Source organism: Phoenix dactylifera, chromosome 17 (assembly GCF_009389715.1).
Source record: "Phoenix dactylifera cultivar Barhee BC4 chromosome 17, palm_55x_up_171113_PBpolish2nd_filt_p, whole genome shotgun sequence".
Lineage (NCBI taxonomy): Eukaryota > Viridiplantae > Streptophyta > Magnoliopsida > Arecales > Arecaceae > Phoenix > Phoenix dactylifera.
In genome coordinates this window covers 9,634,272-9,654,843 of record NC_052408.1, presented here as the reverse complement: position 1 = coordinate 9,654,843, position 20,572 = coordinate 9,634,272, and the positions used below count along the sequence as shown (strand labels likewise).

Here is a 20,572-nt window from a genome sequence, read left to right as displayed (position 1 = left end):
ATCTTACCCTGTGAGCTGTACTCAACATACTGCAGATAGATCCATATAGCGAGTTGTATTGCTTTGAAGTAGCAATGCAAAGGACAAGTTTACCGTCTTCATAACCTAACCACAGCACCCAGAGCTTGCCATCTATTTTTATTCTCATAAATAGTACAACGCATTCCTCGTCGTTACCAATAAAGAGACTTATCTTGCTTCCGAGAGTGAATCTCTCTAGTAGAAAAGGTGGTACATCTTTTTTTTGGTAAATAAAGCTGGTGTATCTTTTAAGAACAAGTTCGAAAAGAGCAAGTGTCTTACATAAGTGAGTCGGTTCTCTGAAACGAGTACGTCCAACCTCTGGAGAAGCCTGTTTCCTAGTGCTTCCTTTAAACCTGCATGCAACCCGTGTCCCTGGGTGCCACCAACTTTTCTCTCTCTTTCGCCACCACACCCTTCCACATCACGCTATCTCTTTTCACCGTCCATACCACGGCTTATATAAGGATGCGCCCGGCCAAGCCTAGGTTTGTGTGTACCTCTCGAGAACCCAACACCTCTCAATTCCGGTGGGGGTTCACCGTTCACCCACTGACAGCCTCTCTCAGGCACGTAATTGCAGGTCGATCGCCATGAGAGACCTTATCTTCAAAGAGCCCGAGCCTGACATTGGTGCTTCCAATGGGATCGCCGACGACATCATGCTGGCGTGGAGGCAAATCCGTAAGCCATTGGTTCTGCCATTCCTGCAGATCGCTCTGATCCTGTGCGGGTCGATGTCTGTGATGCTGTTCCTGGAAAGAGTTTACATGGCGATCGTGATCCTGTCCGTGAAGCTCTTGAGGAAGAAGAGGTACACCAAGTACAAACTAGACGCCGTCCGGCGAGAACTTGAGGCCACCAAGAATTATCCGATGGTTTTGGTTCAGATCCCCATGTACAATGAGAAAGAGGTATGTCTTAGACGAATTGCTAATCAGCTGGCACAAAAATTGATATTATTGCTATTTAATTATGTCTATAATTATTAGACAAGACATTTTTAGGGAGAAATAAAAAAAAAATGATGTCAGTATATTCTAACTCATATTTGTAATAGTTTCTCCTGGAATTTGAGCTTTGGTGTTGGATGATATTAATTTCTTAATGTCCATATATAAAGAAATCATTTTTTTAATCATTTAGCATTTTACTATTTCGACATGGTAAATCCATGGGTAATTATGTTGACATGCATGTTTTTCTTATGAAGAACGAAAAATTTGGATAGACCATTTTCAATTCATTTCCCATGTCTTTTTTTCTTAAAAAAATAAAAATTTTAATTTCATTTCCATCAAATTGGCCATTTTTTCTTGTGCACTCAACCATATATTCCTCAATCTACTCAGGGGAAGGTTTAGATCTGATTAGGGGCCTAAGATTTTGGTCGAGCTTAAATATATTGCAATAAATGTTCCGCCAGAGGTATCCATAGTGAAAATCATGTGAAAAAACTACCAATTGTTCATGCATACCTCATTTCTTTGATCTCTGAAGCTCGCTATACTCTCTGATGCCGAAATGCAAGATGTGGGGTACTCAAATACTTATTAAAAAAAAAAATCAATGTTATGGCTTTTATGCTATTAACAAATTCCTCCGAAGTGTGCTACATGCATGTAGGTTATATGTAACCATGATGCAAACACGATGCATGGCATCATCATGCTGCATGCCATGCCCATCTAAGTGCACATGACACCTTGGCAATATCAAACACTTGGATGTTCGAGGACAGTTGTCCCACAGCATGACCCCCTTTACGGGGGCGGTGGCAAAGTTCTTTTGTTGGTGTCAAAGCATTTGTTGTCGCTTTTATTAAAAGAGAAATATATACAGGACAAACAAATAAATAAAGAGCTTTCTGAAGAAAAAACTCCTTGGAAAAAGTATTCACGCAAGGTTATTTTGGCATAAGCTTCCATTAGAATTAGTGCTGGTCAAATAAATGATCTCGGTGCCTCATTTTCTATTGCAGGTATACAAGCTATCGATCAGTGCGGTGTGTGGGATGCATTGGCCGTCGGATAAACTCGTAGTTCAAGTGCTTGACGATTCTACGGACCCTGTCACAAGGGTATACCAGATCTAACTCGGGAATTGTTCCTCCTATATATCGGTGTAGACTAAGATGTGGCTGCATGCGAAAGTTTCCCTCATCTTTTTTGTGACTGCATGCAGGATCTCGTGGAGTTGGAGTGCCAGCGATGGGCGAGCAAGGGAGTGAATATCAAGTACGAGAACAGACACAACAGAAATGGCTACAAGGCTGGTGCTCTACGGGAAGGCCTGAGCAAGAGTTATGTGAGAGACTGTCAATTCGTGGTGATATTTGATGCCGATTTCCAGCCCGAACCAGACTACTTGATGAGGACGATACCGTATCTCCTGAGCAATGATGATCTTGCACTGGTTCAAGCTCGATGGAGATTTGGTGGGTTTCTTACATAAAAAGTTCGTTTGAAGCTAGCATTTATTTTCAGTGGTGCAAACTTTAGTTATACTTCTTGAAAAGCAAGACCTCCCTACCATCACACGTATTGTGAACAGAAGAGATGACTAGCTAGCGTTGTCATTCTAATTCCAAGACTAGCAAATTCCATGACGTTCAAATTGATAAAATTTGGTGCAGTGAATGCGGATGAGTGTCTCCTTACCCGACTCCAAGAAATGTCGCTAGATTACCATTTCGGCGTGGAGCAAGAAGTGGGCAGTTCTACGTGTTCCTTTTTCGGGTTCAACGGTAAGCTTTAATTTGTAGACATCGATTGGATCATATCATGCATGGATGCTCGCCAAACCCATGCAGATCTAATGTTTGGAATTCCATATGCAGGGACTGCTGGAGTCTGGAGGATTCAAGCTCTTCATGATGCTGGCGGATGGAAAGATCGAACAACTGTGGAAGACATGGATCTGGCTGTCAGAGCTAGTCTTCGAGGATGGAAGTTCGTCTTTATTGGGGACCTATCAGTAAGCACTCCATAATTAACATATGGATATCACAATGAATTCTTGACTCTTTTATCTTCTAGCTGAACAAAATGCGAATACCAAAAATTAACTATTTCGTAGGTGAAGAATGAGCTACCGAGCACGTTCAAAGCATACCGATATCAGCAACATAGATGGTCATGTGGTCCTGCCAATTTGTTCCGGAAGATGTTCAAGGAGATAGCGAATTGCGAGGTAAGTCGATGAACCTGAAATTATGACTTGACGCAGCAATGGCGCTAGGTCTGCTGATCTAATTTTTACTAGATCATGCAATTTTTACTTGCTCGTTTTACAGATAATATACATTATTAGATCCATATCTCACTTGTGCAGAGGGTATCCATATGGAAGAAGTTTCATGTCTTATATGCTTTCTTCTTCGTGAGGAAAATAGTGGCACACTTCGTCACCTTCTTCTTCTACTGTGTTGTTATCCCCGCCTGCGTGTTGGTTCAAGATATCCCTCTTCCAAAGTTTGTTGCTGTTTATATTCCAGCCACCATCACCATCCTCAATGCTATAAGCACTCCAAGGCATGTCAAATTACTGCATATCATAAATATGTTCTTTTGGGGGGGAACAGACTAGCTGAAACAGCTAAATGCATGCCTGGATTCTCTTCAGGGACTGATTCAATATATTGTTACTTTTAAAGGTCACAAAAGATGTAGTATAATTTATTCAGTATACGAATGATTAAGTGTTAATTAATGGTAGTATTTTGTTGCTGCATCTTAACCAAACAAGAAAATTATCTAAACATATGGTTAATTTATCATTTCTTAAACTAGTTATTACATGGTTATCATCGCAGAGATTATTTTTTTGTTCATTACAGGTCCATACACTTGCTTATCTTTTGGATCCTTTTTGAGAATGTGATGTCCATGCACCGAGCTAAGGCTACAATTATAGGGCTTTTGGAGGCGAACCGTGTCAACGAATGGGTTGTCACGGACAAGCTAGGAAGTGCCCTGAAACAGAAGGCTAACACTACTAAGAGCAAGACCAAGAAGCGCCCTCAAATTGGTGACAGGTACGCTATGGAGTGATTGACATACAAACTGCCTGAACATTGCAATTGCTATCACTGGTTATACACAATTAATCTAGCAACTACATACAGATTTAGTAGCTCAGAGCAGTTATTGGATTTTTTTAATTTTTTTTTTAAATATACCAGGATCCATCTGTTGGAGATATTCATGGGCTCATTCCTCCTCTACTGTGCAATCTATGACTATACATTTGGTCATGACCACTTTTACATCTACTTGTTCCTTCAAGCTTCAGCATTCTTCATTGCGGGATTTGGCTATGTGGGTACCTTCGTCCCCAGCTGAGGGGGTGCAAAGAAGGAAAATATGTGACCTCAGAGTGCTTTATTTGCGAGAGACCTACTGGCTCAGAGAAGGAATGTCTATGTACTTTGTAGTGTTGTAGATCTCCTCTCCTTGTGTTAATGTAGGGTTGTGGTGGGTCAATAATACTGGAACGTGCACAAGATCCATGCCTAAATGTAAAGCTATGCTTGGTAGGACCGGTAAAGTACAAGGGCAATAAATTTCTTGTCTGGTGTGATGTTGCTATAATAATCTGTAATCAATTCCACCTACATGCATGTATCTCGAAATTTCCTCTACAATGTCAGTTTTTATGACTCGTGGTATTATATGCAGAAACATTTTGGTTTGGACCCACTTGAAGATATGACGTTACAAAGTTGGCCTCTCGCATGCGTACTTTCCCGGTTCCAGAATGCATGAGGTTTATTTAGATAAATATTATACCTATAAGATCAAGTGGAGGAGGTTCATAAGCAATTCTATGTTGGTCTTGTTGGATAGATTTTATTAAGCCATGCAAGCCTGTGCCAATATCGTCATTTACATATCAAAAAACAACTGATGTCAAAGAAGAGGCATCCTTCTCGATAACCTCAAGGATGTTACGAGTCATTGGCTCGATAAATATCTATCTTAACCTTGACAGAATCAGAGGTGTTGATATTTGATCTTCTCTTCTCCCATCTAATGTACTAATGTCGTCATTTACATATAAAAACAATTCATGCGAAGAAAAGGTATCCTTATGATCAATAACCTCAAGGATGTTACAAGCTATTGGCTCAATAAATATTTATTTCAACTTTATAGAATCTGTGGTATTGATATTTATCTTTTCTCCCATCTAACCATTATCCCTCACTAATACAGGATCTCTTCTAGCCAAAAGCTTCCTTCTTAATCCCTAGGTTCCTCCTGGTTATTGTTGTTATTGGTTGCTAACCGCCTCCTAATTGTTAATGTTTTTTGAGAGAACTCCTAGTTGCTAATGTTGTTGCTGTTCCTTGACTTCCAGTTAATCCCTAATCCATTATTCCTCTTCAATTAATGTTTTGACATCGGCACTTTCTTTGCATCCCCACTCACATTATCATTTATCGTTGTTCCCTGCAGTATACACTAGAAATAGCTTGACCATGGCGATCCGATCAATTCCGACAAGTGATAAAGTATAATTGAGTGCTCCTCATTGTTAGGTATGTCCGAATTAGCCTGGCGAATGACTTGAGTTCTGCGGAGTTTCTTTTAGACCGCACATACTAATATAGTTAGTTATAATATTAGCCCTTTGACTGAATTACATTGTCTGTCTCATCCATTCTACATGGCAAAGGTGTTATGAAATGAAACACCTATCCTAGAATCTGGACGAGGCCTCACTACCAAGTAATAAGAAAGATGCAGAGTACCAAGGATTTCAGTTGCCTTGACAAACAACAAGAAATGCATCAAAAGACCGCTCGCCGACTGCTGCCAAGCATTTTTTGAAGAGCCAGAACCATCAGTTCCCCATCCCTCCTCTCTTTCAAAAATCAAAAGCCTGGCACTCAACAAGGAAATCAGTCATTAAGATGCTACATACTCTACTCTGGATAGACATATAAGATCATATCTGAGTGCAAAGTCCAAACACACTAGACAAACAAAAACTCATCACCAGCTCCTGATTATTCTTCAAAACAGGGCTTAAAGTATCATCTTGTTAGTTCTGGTTTCATGGCTTGGCACCCAACAAGAAATCTAAAAATGCTTGTCTGCTTCTCAATTCCATCAGAATTTCTCGCAGAGATCTCTTTTTGTCAAAAATTAAGCAGTTGAAGTCTAGATGAGCCTAAGAAAATGTGTCACAAGAATTTGTAATAAGCTACTTTGAGCAAATCTCTAATCCAGGGCTGTACAGATTTGAATAGTGGGAAGGTGCAGTTCAATTTGCATTTTTTTGTCTCATATAAGAGATGCTTATTAACCACCGTCTATTTATAAAATATTTTATAAAAATACAGAGAAGCAGGGTAAAAATATTATGATTTGAACCAGGAAATGCAAGTGCCACATCCTAGTCAAAATATAATTCATGCAGGAACAAGCTCAAGAAGCCTTACCAATCAGAGTCCTCATCATGATATACTAATTTTCATCTGAAACTAGCTCAAACTGAGTCTTTATTGCAACTCACATATCTCCATGGAAGTATGCAACTGAAGGATTTTGGTTGCCCATCTCTGGCAACTTCAGCTTGAGTATGATCTTTCCTTGTTCTTCTCACATGATACCAGGCTTGATCTTAAATTTTTCTCCGGCTGGCTTGCTGAGGATCAGGCCACTTTTCCCTTTATAGATGGGGTTTTGTGCAAATTGGGAGCTAGAAGAATCAAAACACATGGCATCACTTGAAATTAGAACAAGCAAATGCCAGTTTGCACCCAGAGCTCAGTACTAGAGCACCAGCAAGCTCCAGGTCTTGAGCTCAAGTAATGCAGAAACCATGCAAGTGAAGCAGAAGAAAAGAAGGGATATGAGACCCCGTCTTCAAGGAAAACTAGCACAATTGCTCTATAATTTTACCTAGATTTATTGACGAAAGTTTCAAGCTACAGTGATGGGTCCAGCAAATCTCCACTGAAAATAAATCAAGCAGCCTGATTGGACTACTATAGGAGACAAATAGTAACACAGAAGATCAGTTAGCACCATGAGATGCAGAACTCTGATTGCCACTGTGTGACTTAGAAAAATCTGGGACCATCTTTTGAAAAAATAATCAGTACTCATAATGCGATTATAGAAAAATATTAATCATACATCTCTTCCATTGAAAAAATGAACCACCTTATCTTATCAGCATCTCGTTATTTGGATCAACAATGATATAAGCAGGAAAACCTCAATAATAACTGACGGCGAGATATTACAACAAAATTAATAAAGCATGACACTCAGCATAATTCATCGATTTTGATTTCATATTCTTCTCTGGTGGATAGGTTCTTTACACGAACCATACCTCGTTGCCACTCAGAATTTCCAACTAAGACAAGCCTGCTAGCATTGATCCGTTCAGCATGCTTAAAAACCCTGTGAATGAAAACACAAGCAAAATTAATAAGAATAGAATGTAGAAGATACAAAAATAACTAGATTCTGGCAGAATGCAGCACCACTTAAGTCGCTTATCTTCTATAAGGTCAACACTGCGGCCTTTCCTTCTAAGAGAGGACACAACCTTGGATGCTGGTCCTTCAAGCTCCACATCCAATGGGAATACAATGTCTTCTACCTGGCGCGCTAGGTCAGGCACAAGTCCTTTTTCCTTTAGCAGCTGCCACAATTCAGGTACACAACAAGTCATTATTGGAGAATCATGAAAAATAAAAATAAAAAGTAAAAATAAAAAAAGAAAAATGCTAAGTGATTTTTCTAAAACAAGATTCCCTAAATTGATAAAGTTCAAAACTTGACAGAACCCAAGTGTGGGAGATAGCACTAATTGAAGTGGATTCTCCACTCTAATGAACAAAACTGCTTTTGAAAAAAAAAAGGGCAAATCATCTCAAAAGAAGATCGTTTCTCCCATGACAAGCATTTTACTTGTCAACTTCTCAGAAATATCAATGGAGCAAAAGAAACTAGAGATTTTCATACTTCCATTATAACAGCATCTCCAAATCCAAAACCACAAGCTGGAATGTCATCACTTCCAAATGTAGAGAGTAACCGGTCATATCTTCCACCACCACAAATTGCCCGTAGCTTCCCTTCTCTATCAAATGCCTGGCAAAAAAAAAGGAGGGGGTGCAAACAATTAGGAGACAGCAGACAGATGGCACAGGAAAGAATAGTCATGCATTTTACTTATATTTGTTTTGTATGCCTCAGCTAGATTGATGCCACCAGGTTTAAAAACTATTAAACACAACAAAGATTATTTGCAAATTTGTGAAAGTCAAAGGAGAAACCTTGGTATCTAGCCAAATTAGGGGTGACAATCAATCAATCAAAAATTTCTAATGCTCAAATGTCAGACCTATATCTTCTCATCAACTTGGTTTCAAAATATCTACAAGTTTATCCATGTTCGAAGATGTCATAGCCAGACATTATAACATAGGTTCACCAAAAAGAGAGTTAAAGATGTTGTTAAGCCCTCATGCATCTGCTGTTGCAAAAACTTGCATTTGTATTCCGAGTTTGGAGAACATACAATGTCATGCCGTTTCCTGGTTTTGCAATGAAGTCTCAACTTACCGTCAGTATTTGGTTATGATAGTAATCAAACTTGTTCAATATGATGCTAACAAAGTAAGACAATTCTAACCTCAAAGACTATCCCAGTGTAATAGGCAAGTCCACGGACTACTGATGCATCAAAATTAATCCATTTGGAATAACCATAGTGTTCAGCAAGGGAAAAAAGCCTTTTTAAATCAGCCACAGCTTCGCCATCGGACCCCAGAACCTCTACATAAGCGCAATTTAAAATTATTATCGGGAATTGAAATTCTACAAATTTATACTTCACTAGTATAAATATGATTCAGTGCAAATACATACAAAGAGATCATTATTTTTAGCTTTTATCATGGAAGACGCAAGATTTTGATGCTTGCCACCCTATTCGTTTCATAGGAGGAAGCTTTACATGATGAATATTAAATGGTAAAAAAATTTAGAACGTTGAATCATATATCCCTCCATTAAACTAGTAGACAAATGGATCCCTTGATGGACAATAATGGATGTAATAAGTTGCAAAGCTGACACAATCATAACTAACACCAAGGATGGACACTGCAGGGGCACAAAATCATTATTTTGACTTGACATAATTGGGCACCTTGTCAGGCTATCCTTGGGGATGGAACCCACTAGAATAAGTCAATAAGATATTCTTTTGGTTCGAATCTCCATTTCCATGGTCATATTGATGGTTCGTAAAGGTGATGCAGCTTGGGCGATGATAGGACATTCTGACTTAACATCATGCATAGATCAGAACAGCAGATCATTGAAATGATAACAATAAGACAGAGGAGGGGAAAGAGGAAGAAGATGGAGAGATTTAGAGATTTAAAAGGGAAAAGAAGGAAGAAGAGAGCATTAGTGGCCTATAAAGAGGACAAAACAGCACCCAACTTCGTCCTAATTAACCGACTTCATCAAGAAGGATAACTTCTAGACCAAGAAATTGATAGCGAGATCTCAAATTAACTTGTTGGTCTCATGGTGTATCTCAGTATAGAAGATGATGCCAAAGGTCTTTATTTATTTTATAAACTCTTCCGGCAGATAAGTTATACCAAGAATAGTCATTTATGATACTATGCAATTTATGCCGCCCCATGTGCATATAATATGCATGGGATTAGCTGCTTCAAAGGGATCTTTCATTCTGGTTGGGCCTTTTTCAGAAAAAAACACAAAATCGTACAAAATTTATCATGTCTTGTGGACCACCACTATTCATGCCTTATCATATCTAACTAGGTTTCTGCACCTTTTCAATCATATACTTTTTAAGGCTTATCCTCTGTTAAACAAAGTTTTTCCTTTTAGTCCTCTCCAACAACTTCCATCTGGTCTTCCCGATATTTTAAACAACAAATCCCTTATCCACCTAGGTGCCTGCCTAATGTTTTGCATTATGAACTCGTGCTTGAGTAAACCTAGGCTCCCACTTAGCACAGTAGCACCTAGAAGCTAGGTGGCCCACTGGCCACCTGCCTGCTGCCTAAATCTTTTAAATGCTGGGTTTCCTCAACTCTTTCCACCTCTTTACCTGAAAGAAACCCAAAATCCAATTGAGATCTTTCAACTATTTGCTATACATAACCTTAACACCTGAAACAGTTACTTATCACATTCTTAATCATAAGTGACTCCTAAGCTCATTTTCTGTACACATTTGGACATCTTAAAGTAAAATTTCTCACATTTCCTACAAGCCCACCAAACTTTTTATTATGCTACATCCATCTCATCTACCAGGAATTTCCAAGTAACCCAATATTACCAGTCATATTGTGTCTCTTGTAACTCTCCTTTATATTTCACCAGCATGCAACAATCACGCAAAAATCCAAAAGCGCAAAATTGGTATATTCACCCTTCTCTTATAATAGTGGATAACTCTCCATCCGTCTCTCTAGTATTCCTTTTAAGGAAGAAATGTCTCAGATATATCTCTTGGCTATTGGCCTCATATGCCTTTTCATTTACAATCTCTCTAAAATAGCATTCAGGATTCTTTGTATGACCAAGTAGTTTATAAACATGTATCTACCTTCATTGTTCAAATTTAGCATAACGGATTTCGTTACCAAATTAATTAGCATTACATCATCTCGACAATTAAAAGTACCACTAATCCTTGGTGTATCCCCAAACTTAAAAGCCAGGCATATAATGGGAATAGGACTATGAGTAGAAGCAAAAAAGAAGGTACTAAACAGGGGACCAGTATGAAATTTGCAGTACAAGAACAGATACAACACCATAAGTTATCAATCCCTACTTTAGAATGCTTACCGCTAGTAAATCCTCACCCATTTGACCACAACTACTTCTCAGGCTGGTTATGTCTCAGTAATGGCATCTGTTCCTCTAATCATCCACCAAATTGCCTAGTGTGATACTCCATGATCTACTTTTCTCCAAGGGAAAGAGGAACATGTTTAGCTTGATTATTCTCCATAGTAATTGCCTAAGCAAGAAAATATTATGCATTGTACAAACAAACCAATTATAAAGATTATCGGCAGAACTTTGTTGTTTTTTTTTAAAACATCACTTAAGATACAGAATTGTGTTTATGTAGATTTAAAAACAGATATAAGATAAACCTAGATTTGTCTCTATAAAGGAGAATGGCAAAGATGAGTAGAATCCATAGTATGGTTTGCATAAGAAAGTACATACCACTTTATCAAAAAAGAAAAGGTTTGGGGATAAGGTAACAGACATCCACACCTGGAATTATTCGCAAAAGTAAATTATGAAAGTACGATTGACTTGGAAACTTCTATAATAGCAAACCTTCAAGTTTGGACAATGACTTGAGGGATAGGACTTCAACTATTCCCTTGACAGCTTCCAACGATACACCAGCTATCATCAATTCTTTCTCAACCTCTTCTCTAGTAATTTTTCCCAACTGTCTTGCATACAACAAAATTTAACCATCATTAAAACAAACATGAAAATAATGTTATCAAATGGATCATGGAACAAGGAGACATGCATATCTAAGTTTGGACAACAATCTGCATGCAAGAAACATTTCCATTACAGATTTGAGCATAAAAAATATGTTGATGCCAAGAATATTAGGCAGTTCATATGATTATCATATTGAAAATTTATAAAAAACTGATAGTTTAGAAGTAATTTCAGCTGAAGCTTAAGAGAAAGATAGTATTTCTATCGGAATATTTAAAATACAAACTAAAGGTCATAAAGGTTATATGTTTATGTTAAAGAATACAAGCCGTCTTGGTTACAGCCCTTTGATCCAATGCAGGCTGATCAAGATGAACTTCACAATTGATGGAGAGATGCAATAGCAACAAAGGGAGCATTTAAGAAAATGAAGAATTGTCCTACAAACATTATTCATGATGTAAATGGTGCATCCAGAGTCCCTTTACAACATGAGGTCGTCCAGGAATTTGAGACATCTAAGACAAGCTCAAGGACATCATTATCTGCATGATGCACATGAAGTATCTTTTAATTTCAGGATACAGCACTAATAACTGAAAAGGTTCTCTCTTGTTGAACCATATCACCTTTGTTGACATAAATCAGCAAAGCCTAAAAAGCAGCATGGAAGGGCTACAAGACCAAATACAGGAGACCTTATATGATTCTTGATCTGTTTTTCCAAGGGCTAGGTAGAAAATCTTGTTGGCCATGAGATATGTACATCTTTTATTTGATCAGATACTTCATATTTGCCGGAAAATATTCTTTATGAAGAGTATGATGCTCTACCTTGAATACTTGATGAAGAAGACGATTGTGGTGTATGCCATAATTACTATTTCTTTCACAACTTGTGACTGGTAATCCTTTGGACCTTGTCAATCATATTTTAAAACTTGAGTGGATAATCATTTTTCACCACTTGTAACCCCTCTCATTTACTTTTAATAGTAATTGGTAGGTGTACCTTGCTGGTTAAATTATGACTGCAGCACAAAGTTTTTCCTCTTTCTCTAACTCTTCTTTTTCTGGGGATTTTGCAAGAAAATACCACTGTATTTCATATTTGCAGATCGAGTTTTTTTTTTTTTTTTTGAACTTCAATGGATTATTATACCCCCAATCTCATGACTTCTTGTAAGCACAAACCAGTATTATCGATGCATCCATTACCAGCATGTGTGCATTTATTACTAAATTGTGTGCATCAACTAAGATGAGCATGTGCATTCATCTAAAAGTATAAGCACAATGGTCCAAGAAAGGACACAATGGGCTGATTCTGCAAATTAGAACAGCAGCAGCAACAAATGGGTCTGATTTGTGAATATTAAATAAGGTAAACATTTTTCTGCAAAATCCCCTACTTTTCCTTTATATAGTAATTTTCCTAAGATGCCTTAACACATGACATAAACTGCCATAGAAGACTGCAAAAGTTTATTGTCCAAAACTAAAAGATGCCGACTAACAAAAACTGATCATTCATTTAGCCTGTCATCACTGTCATAGTGATAATTGGCGAAACCATCTATCACATAGAGCACTGAATACTCCAAATCCAACTCATTGCAGACTGTAAAGGCAAATGCGTACGAATAATTAAAGTTGGATGTGAACTGACCTTGTCAACAATGACACAAACTTCCATGAACAAATGTTCTGGTATAGAATACATTTGCAGCACTGCCTGCAGAACCTGTAAGGAAGAAGCATTTTCATCTCAGAAATAGCAAAAACATAATAGACCATGAACAGATAACTGCACCCACAAGTTAGAAGTCAACAAATTCTTCACTACAAATATTATTAAAAGAGTGCAAAACTAATTATTCATATGAATACATTGAAACAGAGTAAAAGGAGTGAAAGACAACTTTTAACATGGTGACATGCCACTATTATAGTCATTCATAGTTCACATCATAATCAAATAATAAAAAGCAAAGGCAAAACGCCATGGGGAGCATTGCGTACTTTACATTGAAAAAGTATTTCCTATAGAATTAAAACAAGCAATGAAGGCAAACCTACCTTTTTCCTCAATTATAACAACAAAGAATCAAACAATTTCTTTACGAAGCACGTCCCATCCAAGTTATTTCTGACTATAAGAAGGTCTTTAAGATGTGCAAGGTGAGTTCTGATTCAGAATTTTCACTAGTTCCAATGTTTCTTGGAACATATAGGGCATCAATGCTGATTGAATTTATCATTTTCTTGAAACATTTGAAAATTCATTGTGCTGAATGATTGAAGCAATGCACTTTATCTGATTGTTTCCTCCCATTGCTTTGCTGTTCTAAAGTTAACAAAGAAATCTAAAATATGTGCCCATGCATACCAGCGATATGTAGACCGACAGATCGCCAGCTTAATTAAATCATGTTGATCTAGTGCAGGATCACTATTACAAATTTTGACATTCATGTTCATTTTGGATATGCAGAGAGTCCATATTTTTTTTCAATTTTTTTTTCCCTTTCAAGCATCTTTCAAGATCTGTTACACATATTGTTGTGTAATTGCATCAGCATATGCAACATTTCATAGAGAAAAGATTATATCTCAATCCAGTTCTTAGGGCCTGTTTGGATAATTGGGCTGAAAATCCTATGGGATTCGTAAATTGGGATAGTATAAACAACGCAACATAAAATTATAGGTTAGGTTAGGCCTATATTCATAAATACCCAACAGGTCTTTTTTTTGCCCCTATGGTATTCAGGCCGGCCCACTCCAAAGCTATTGCTGGATAATTATGAATATAGGCCTAGCCCAACTTGTAATCCTATGATCCTGCTGGTTTCTATAATGGTTTCTATATTTAAGAATCTACGCTTACATTTTTTTAATTAGCTCCCTAACTTTGACTTTGCTTCTATGATGGTTTCTATAGTTTGATCTCCTTGATATTTATGCCCGCACTTAGTATAAACTAAAGTATTTCCTCATAATTATAGTTAATATGTTTATATCTATTTTCATACCATCATTCCAAATCTTATATAAGTCTAGGTTTGCTAATGGAGCCACATTATGAATTTAAAAAATTCATATCCTTCAAATTGTTTGAACTAAATAACTAGTATATATATTTAAGTAAAGACAGGCTCATATAGATGGTAACACTTATTACAGAAACACATTACAAAATCCCCAACTCACAAAAAAAGGGTTGTGGTTCTATATGCCAGCATGCATATTTATGTTCTTCCAATGAAATGTAGATAATTGATGTGATAAGCAGATCTCATATGCTTCATGTCTTATTTTCGGAGAGAGGTTGAACCATACCACCCATAATTTTATCAATTACAATATCAAAGTATATGACAGAAGCAGAACATGGGACATATAAGCTACCAAGTACCAACTAAGTGCCGAGACGAGAGGAGAAACTCAAGAAAATCAGTTACCTTAAAATCAAGATTGCTTACATCAAATTTCTTGTCTTTTGTTTTTAATGGAATTACCACCCTTGACATGAAACATGTCTGGATTTTATCCAACCAAATAAAGCAGCATACATTGTAAAGGTATTTTAGTATATATAGTAGAAAAATAATTATTCAGAATGTTTTTTCTTGTCCAATCTTACCCAAAGAGAGAGCGAGAGAAAGAAAGAGAGAGAGAGAGAGAGAGAGAGAGAGAGAGAGAGAGAGAGAGAGGATCCAAATGTAAACCTTTCGGCTAGACACTCTGATTCCCACATCCAACGATGTGACCCCAAGCCGTTCAAATAAGAGGACAATAGCATGAATAAGTTCTGCCTCAGCCTGTGGTACAAATACTGAAATGTTAGATAATAAGTTACATTATAAAATAATTGCAGCAAATATGAAATTATCCGTTGTAACCCTTGCCCCAAAAAATGAGAAAAAAAATGCATGACGACTTTGCATGATACCCATCTTTTGTTCATTAACCAAAATAGGGCACTTTGTTGCAGCAGTCTTTCTAAACAAAATAAAGACATTTAGACCAAGGTCTGAAAACTAGGCTTTGGTTTCAATATCGGCTGGGTATGTGGAGTTTTCAAATAAGAGGACAATAGCATGAATAAGTTCTGCCTCAGCCTGTGGTACAAATACTGAAATGTTAGATAATAAGTTACATTATAAAATAATTGCAGCAAATATGAAATTATCCATTGTAACCCTTGCCCCAAAAAATGAGAAAAAAAATGCATGACGACTTTGCATGATACCCATCTTTTGTTCATTAACCAAAATAGGGCACTTTGTTGCAGCAGTCTTTCTAAACAAAATAAAGACATTTAGACCAAGGTCTGAAAACTAGGCTTTGGTTTCAATATCGGCTGGGTATGTGGAGTTCCTGTTTCATTGGTCTTGGAAGTTCCACTCCAAGTTTTGGAGTTTCGGTCAAAAAATCAAGAAAAATTCAAAAAGAGAAGAAAATAAACAAAGTTATGAAAACTTAAAATTCAGCATTTTAAAGTATTTTGTGCTGCATAGGTTCTTTAATTTCAACAATTTGGAATTGGCAATTAATATCTCATGTAAGTGAAGTACACAAGTATTTTTTACTTTGAACAAATATATGTTGTTTATTCTTGAACTTTAGGTGTTTGAAAATCCATTATATATAGCAACTATAAAGCTTTTTAGGACTGAGTGCATTCAGTTCTTCATTTTCTTGTACAACTGGCAAGTATACTGATTTCTCATGTTTTTAAGGTTAAGCAGCTAACTAATAAAATGCATGTAGTCACATAATGTTACATTTGTTTTATTAAAAAAACAAGTTATCTATTTAAACGTTTGTACTTAGTTATTTGCATTAGTTCTCAATATGTGCTTCAATAAAGACCTTTTCAAAGACTACGTCCTGTTATGTACTTAAATTCACTATCTATCTCCTCTGAAAACTCCAAAAAAATAAAGGAAAACCATAGAAAATTAATATTACAATACCTATGTACTGAAATAAGTAAAGAAGTGACCCTAGGATAATTGTAAATACCAAAAAAGTCTTCAAAGTAAAAAACATTGATAACGAGTTTTAGTCAGTTTTGGTTGAAAGTGGTGGAAACCGCCAAAACTGACCAAAACCCAAAACTGGAGGCGGTTGCAGTTCGGTCTTAGCCAAAACTTAAAATCTTGATTTAGACCACTACTGTACCATCAAACTTATTATCAATCCTCTCAGTTGACGTTTCACAATGCCATTTTAAGTCAAGATAGTGGTAGCCTACTTGCAGTTGGAAATAAGAACAGGAATAACATATTAGGTATATAAAGGAAATGGAAGTAAAAATTTCTTGTTGCCTAAGACAATATAGCATCAGGAGAGCATTTCTACAATATAATTTTTTGCCTAACAGTCAAGACAAAACCACATCACACAAAAAGAAAACCAAGCCACGGTACACACCACCAGAACCTCAAAAGGATTTTTATTCTATACATAGTCGACATATGGCAAGGAGAACGAGTTTGAAGCAAGAAGAAAAGGAGAAAAGCCTCCCAGACATGAACCCCAAAAACTGATAGTTGTTTCTAGAACACCACAGTGCCACTCAATTGCCTAAAACTGGATCCATACCAGCAGTACTGCAAGCATAACTCTCTACTACAGATCGTAATTAACAATCCATCTTTTGCATGGCAACAATATTATAAGAACCCCTGGTTTGTTTCGAGCCAGAGAACCCAATAGAAGCATTCAAAAAAGTAGCGCTTTAGTGAATATCTTTACTCCATGCTTCTCCTCGGGGAAGCCATGAAGAAAACAGCAGCTGATTGGGCATCATCTCTTTTAATCTTTGCAGCATAGTTCCCTTTATTTGCAAGACAAGAAATCTATGATCAGTTTTCCTGATTTTATAGTTTTTTCCTGTTTGTTCTAAAATTCTTTTGGTGTGGGAGTATTAAAGAAGTTTGACTTGGCAAATTAGTAAGCTTGTGTCATTTGAATGAATTGATTATCCGTCTCAGTTTGTCTCTTTAGCAATAAATAAAGAGAATAGAATGGAGAATAGAATTACTAAAATGATCACCTAATATTTCAACTTAACCGAGTCATGATCTTAAAGAAGAAAATTGACAATGTGGCTTCAATCTTTTTTTGACTTGTCAATCCAACTAAATCATAAAATACTTAGCAAATTCCAGCTGAATTTTATTTTTTTTTAAATAATTTTTTGAATGTATACTCTTCTAAATACGAGAAAATGCATGAATACCCGCATAAAGTTTCTATTTGCGTGTATGCCATAGAACCATAAGATCCTCATCTAGTGAAACGAAAATCACGTGTAACATACCCGAACTTTAGAAACACCAATTATATCCATATTCCATTGATAATGTTCACGGCGCCTTCCTCTTGTCATCCGTTCATATCGCCAACACTGCCCTATAGCAAACCATCTCAATGGAAAGGAGACAGATTTTCTAGACAGGAAAAAAAATTAAAGATCAAAGTCAAGCTAGTTTTAGAAGTCCATCATGTACCTATACAAGTTTCTTGACATAATAAATTGCACTTCCGAAGCTTATCTAAGGTTGAAATGGAAGAGTAATTGCATAAAACAGAGACAAACAGGTCCATATGTTCTAAGTTCAAAATGATATTTTTTGGAAAAAGAAAAGAAAAGGAGAATTTTTGAGAATGATACCCCTGCTTTATCACGAGACGTGCCAAAGAAGGAGTGATCTCAGGCCTCAAAACAACACGACGACCCCCTTTGTCCTCAAAATTGTACAGCTGGCAATAAAAAGAGTAATGAGTAACCCACTTAATTCTTATGAAAGATTTCGAACAAACCTTTTCATGCACAACCATGACCATAAGACAGAAAACATGGAACAAAGTAACCAGAAAAAAATACGCTAACTCAAGAATACAATTCTTCAAAGTTCGGAATACTCCCCAACAATGATTTTTCAACCAGGCTTTCTTGTCAATTCCACTGCAGTGAAATTAGATTTATCAATTCAGAAAATATCTTCAAACAATACAACATTTATTTTTGTAAAAGGAATAAATTTTTTTTGGTATGTGTTGCTATTAGCGCATCTTGTGCTGATTTCTTTACTTCTCATTGAGGGCAAAATGTATTAGTATCTTCTCTGTACTCCTCCATAACTTTGTGGTTTTATAAAATTCTTATGAGCTTGCAATCTCTTGCCAAGAACCACATCAAAAACCAAATCTTCATACCTAAAAGGCACGAATATACATCAAAGAAGCAGCATCTACTTACTTGCTGCGTGATTTCCTCACCAGCCTTCCTGATAAATAGAGCCTCTGACTCAAGAACCGGGAAGTCGACCTCCTCGAACGAGAGAAGCCGAGACACCTAACAAGAAAGTGGAACCATCCAGCAACCAAACAACTGATGTGCAAAACCCCAAGAACAGTCATTAACAGCTAGCACTTAACCTCATTACCTCTCGAAAGTTCTGGAAGAGCCAGTTACGGAGCCGCATGTCCTCCGGAGGGAAATCCCTCGTACCCCTCGGGGGATTGACGTCGATAACCGACATTTTTGTTCCCGTGACCGGCGGGGGTGGCTCTGCGACCTCATCGGCGTTGTCTGGAGAGAGGATCGGAAAGAGTCGGGGACTGAGGGAGATTGAAGGGAAGAGTGACGGGAACGCGGAGATGAGAGTGTGGAGAGCTCACCTTGGGTGGCGGTGGAGGAGGAGAGAGGGAGGAGGCGGAGCCGGCGGATGGGGACGGCGGCGGAGGGGCGGAGGGAGAGGGGGAGGCGTGGGCGGAGGAGAAGGTGGTGGAGGGGAGGGAACGCGGACATAGTTTTGTCTAGGTTTCTTGAAATCTTACTAGGGGGGGAAGGAGGGATAAGAAGAAAGCTTGAGGGTTGGAAGGGCGGGCGTGGCCTCAGACTAAAGAAGCTGGCGGTCAAGGGGTTCGGTTCCTCGCTGGTGAAGGTTAATTATGGCAATACATATAACGTGGCAGACGATCATTGGATAAGTAGTTCTTTGAATTTTGCTTCCTCTTGGACTTGGTCAAAGCTGATAGTGGGCCGGGCTTAGGGCACAGAAAATGGCACAGTTCAAACAGAACCGGCTTGAAGCCTGACTAAATGAGATGTTACTTGTTAGACCCAAGACCCGTCCCATGCTCTATTGGGGAGGATGAGCCCAGCTCAAATCCCAACATCCTCATTGGATTAAGTGTCAACCCAGGTTGGCTGGATCAAGGTTGAGAGCAAACGTGTTCTAGCCCAACACTGAGCCCACTAAAATTAAACTCAAACTGATACCACCTGATAAATCTGACATGAAATACTTAAATGTTTCGTTTAATTACATCATGACCCCCTCTGTCCCAGCTCGTGCTGACCAATCCCAATAAAAATTTGGATTAATATGAAGTTGGGTTGGAGAGATCCCAACTCGACATAAGGGCTAGGAGATACAAAAATTCGATTAGGTTAAGATTAGACTTCAACTACCACCTAATCTTGGTTTGAATGGAAGCACCTCGTGCACTCTAATATGGGTGTAATTGCGAGGAATTAACGCATTTAGGACAATCGACCATTACGATTGTAATTGCAAGGAATTAACAGACTTTGTACGCATCAAAGATCCAGGTCATACTTTAGTGGTGATGGTTCATCAAGCTCCTACTGGTGGAAAAGCATCATATTAGAGAGCCCAATGAACAAAAATCATATGAAGATCAAGGTAGCACCTTTGATGGGGATTATTATTTTTAACTCGATGACAAGATTATCGATTCCAACCTCAATCAAATTATGGTTTATATGATATGGTCCAAAAAATTTGAATAAACGCAAATCTAATCTTGGCACGTCAGAGAAACACGATGGAGGAGTAGCTCTCATAGTCGTAGTTTAAAGACCAGAAGGAAGAATTAAACGCGCTACGACCAGCACGACCATCCACCTTCCCAACGATCCACTTACTGAGAAGGTGGACCGAAAATTCTCGGGGTGGTTCTATATACACCCCCCCTATTGCTAAGGACACCCCCCAAAAACCAAA

General features: G+C 37.7%; 2 protein-coding genes across 3 annotated transcripts; one reads left to right on the top strand and one right to left on the bottom strand.

Annotated features, from left to right (window-relative positions):
- Nucleotides 1-504: 504 nt before the first annotated feature.
- LOC103714886 (glucomannan 4-beta-mannosyltransferase 1-like) lies at nucleotides 505-4,691 on the top strand. Its single transcript, XM_008802330.3, has 9 exons — nucleotides 505-935; nucleotides 2,003-2,101; nucleotides 2,206-2,458; nucleotides 2,657-2,767; nucleotides 2,861-2,997; nucleotides 3,100-3,213; nucleotides 3,355-3,554; nucleotides 3,860-4,057; nucleotides 4,205-4,691. Exons 1-9 carry the CDS (start codon nucleotides 615-617, stop codon nucleotides 4,362-4,364), a joined length of 1,593 nt encoding a protein of 530 aa, XP_008800552.1. The 5' UTR covers nucleotides 505-614; the 3' UTR covers nucleotides 4,365-4,691.
- Nucleotides 4,692-7,114: 2,423 nt separating this feature from the next.
- LOC103714884 (histidine--tRNA ligase, chloroplastic/mitochondrial-like) lies at nucleotides 7,115-19,429 on the bottom strand. 2 transcript variants are annotated; one of them, XM_039114936.1, is made up of 12 exons: nucleotides 19,221-19,429; nucleotides 18,986-19,131; nucleotides 18,799-18,894; nucleotides 18,211-18,299; nucleotides 17,857-17,986; nucleotides 15,254-15,346; nucleotides 13,192-13,266; nucleotides 11,400-11,517; nucleotides 8,683-8,825; nucleotides 8,010-8,138; nucleotides 7,526-7,686; nucleotides 7,115-7,442 (listed from the first exon to the last, which is right to left on the bottom strand). In XM_039114936.1, the coding sequence occupies exons 1-12, from the start codon at nucleotides 19,348-19,350 to the stop codon at nucleotides 7,304-7,306; spliced, it is 1,449 nt and encodes a 482-aa protein (XP_038970864.1). In that variant the 5' UTR covers nucleotides 19,351-19,429; the 3' UTR covers nucleotides 7,115-7,303. The 2 variants fall into 2 exon arrangements, with proteins under 2 accessions (XP_038970864.1, XP_038970863.1); XM_039114935.1 differs by having other exon boundaries at nucleotides 18,211-18,504; nucleotides 19,221-19,424.
- Between the last annotated feature and the right edge of the window lie 1,143 nt (nucleotides 19,430-20,572).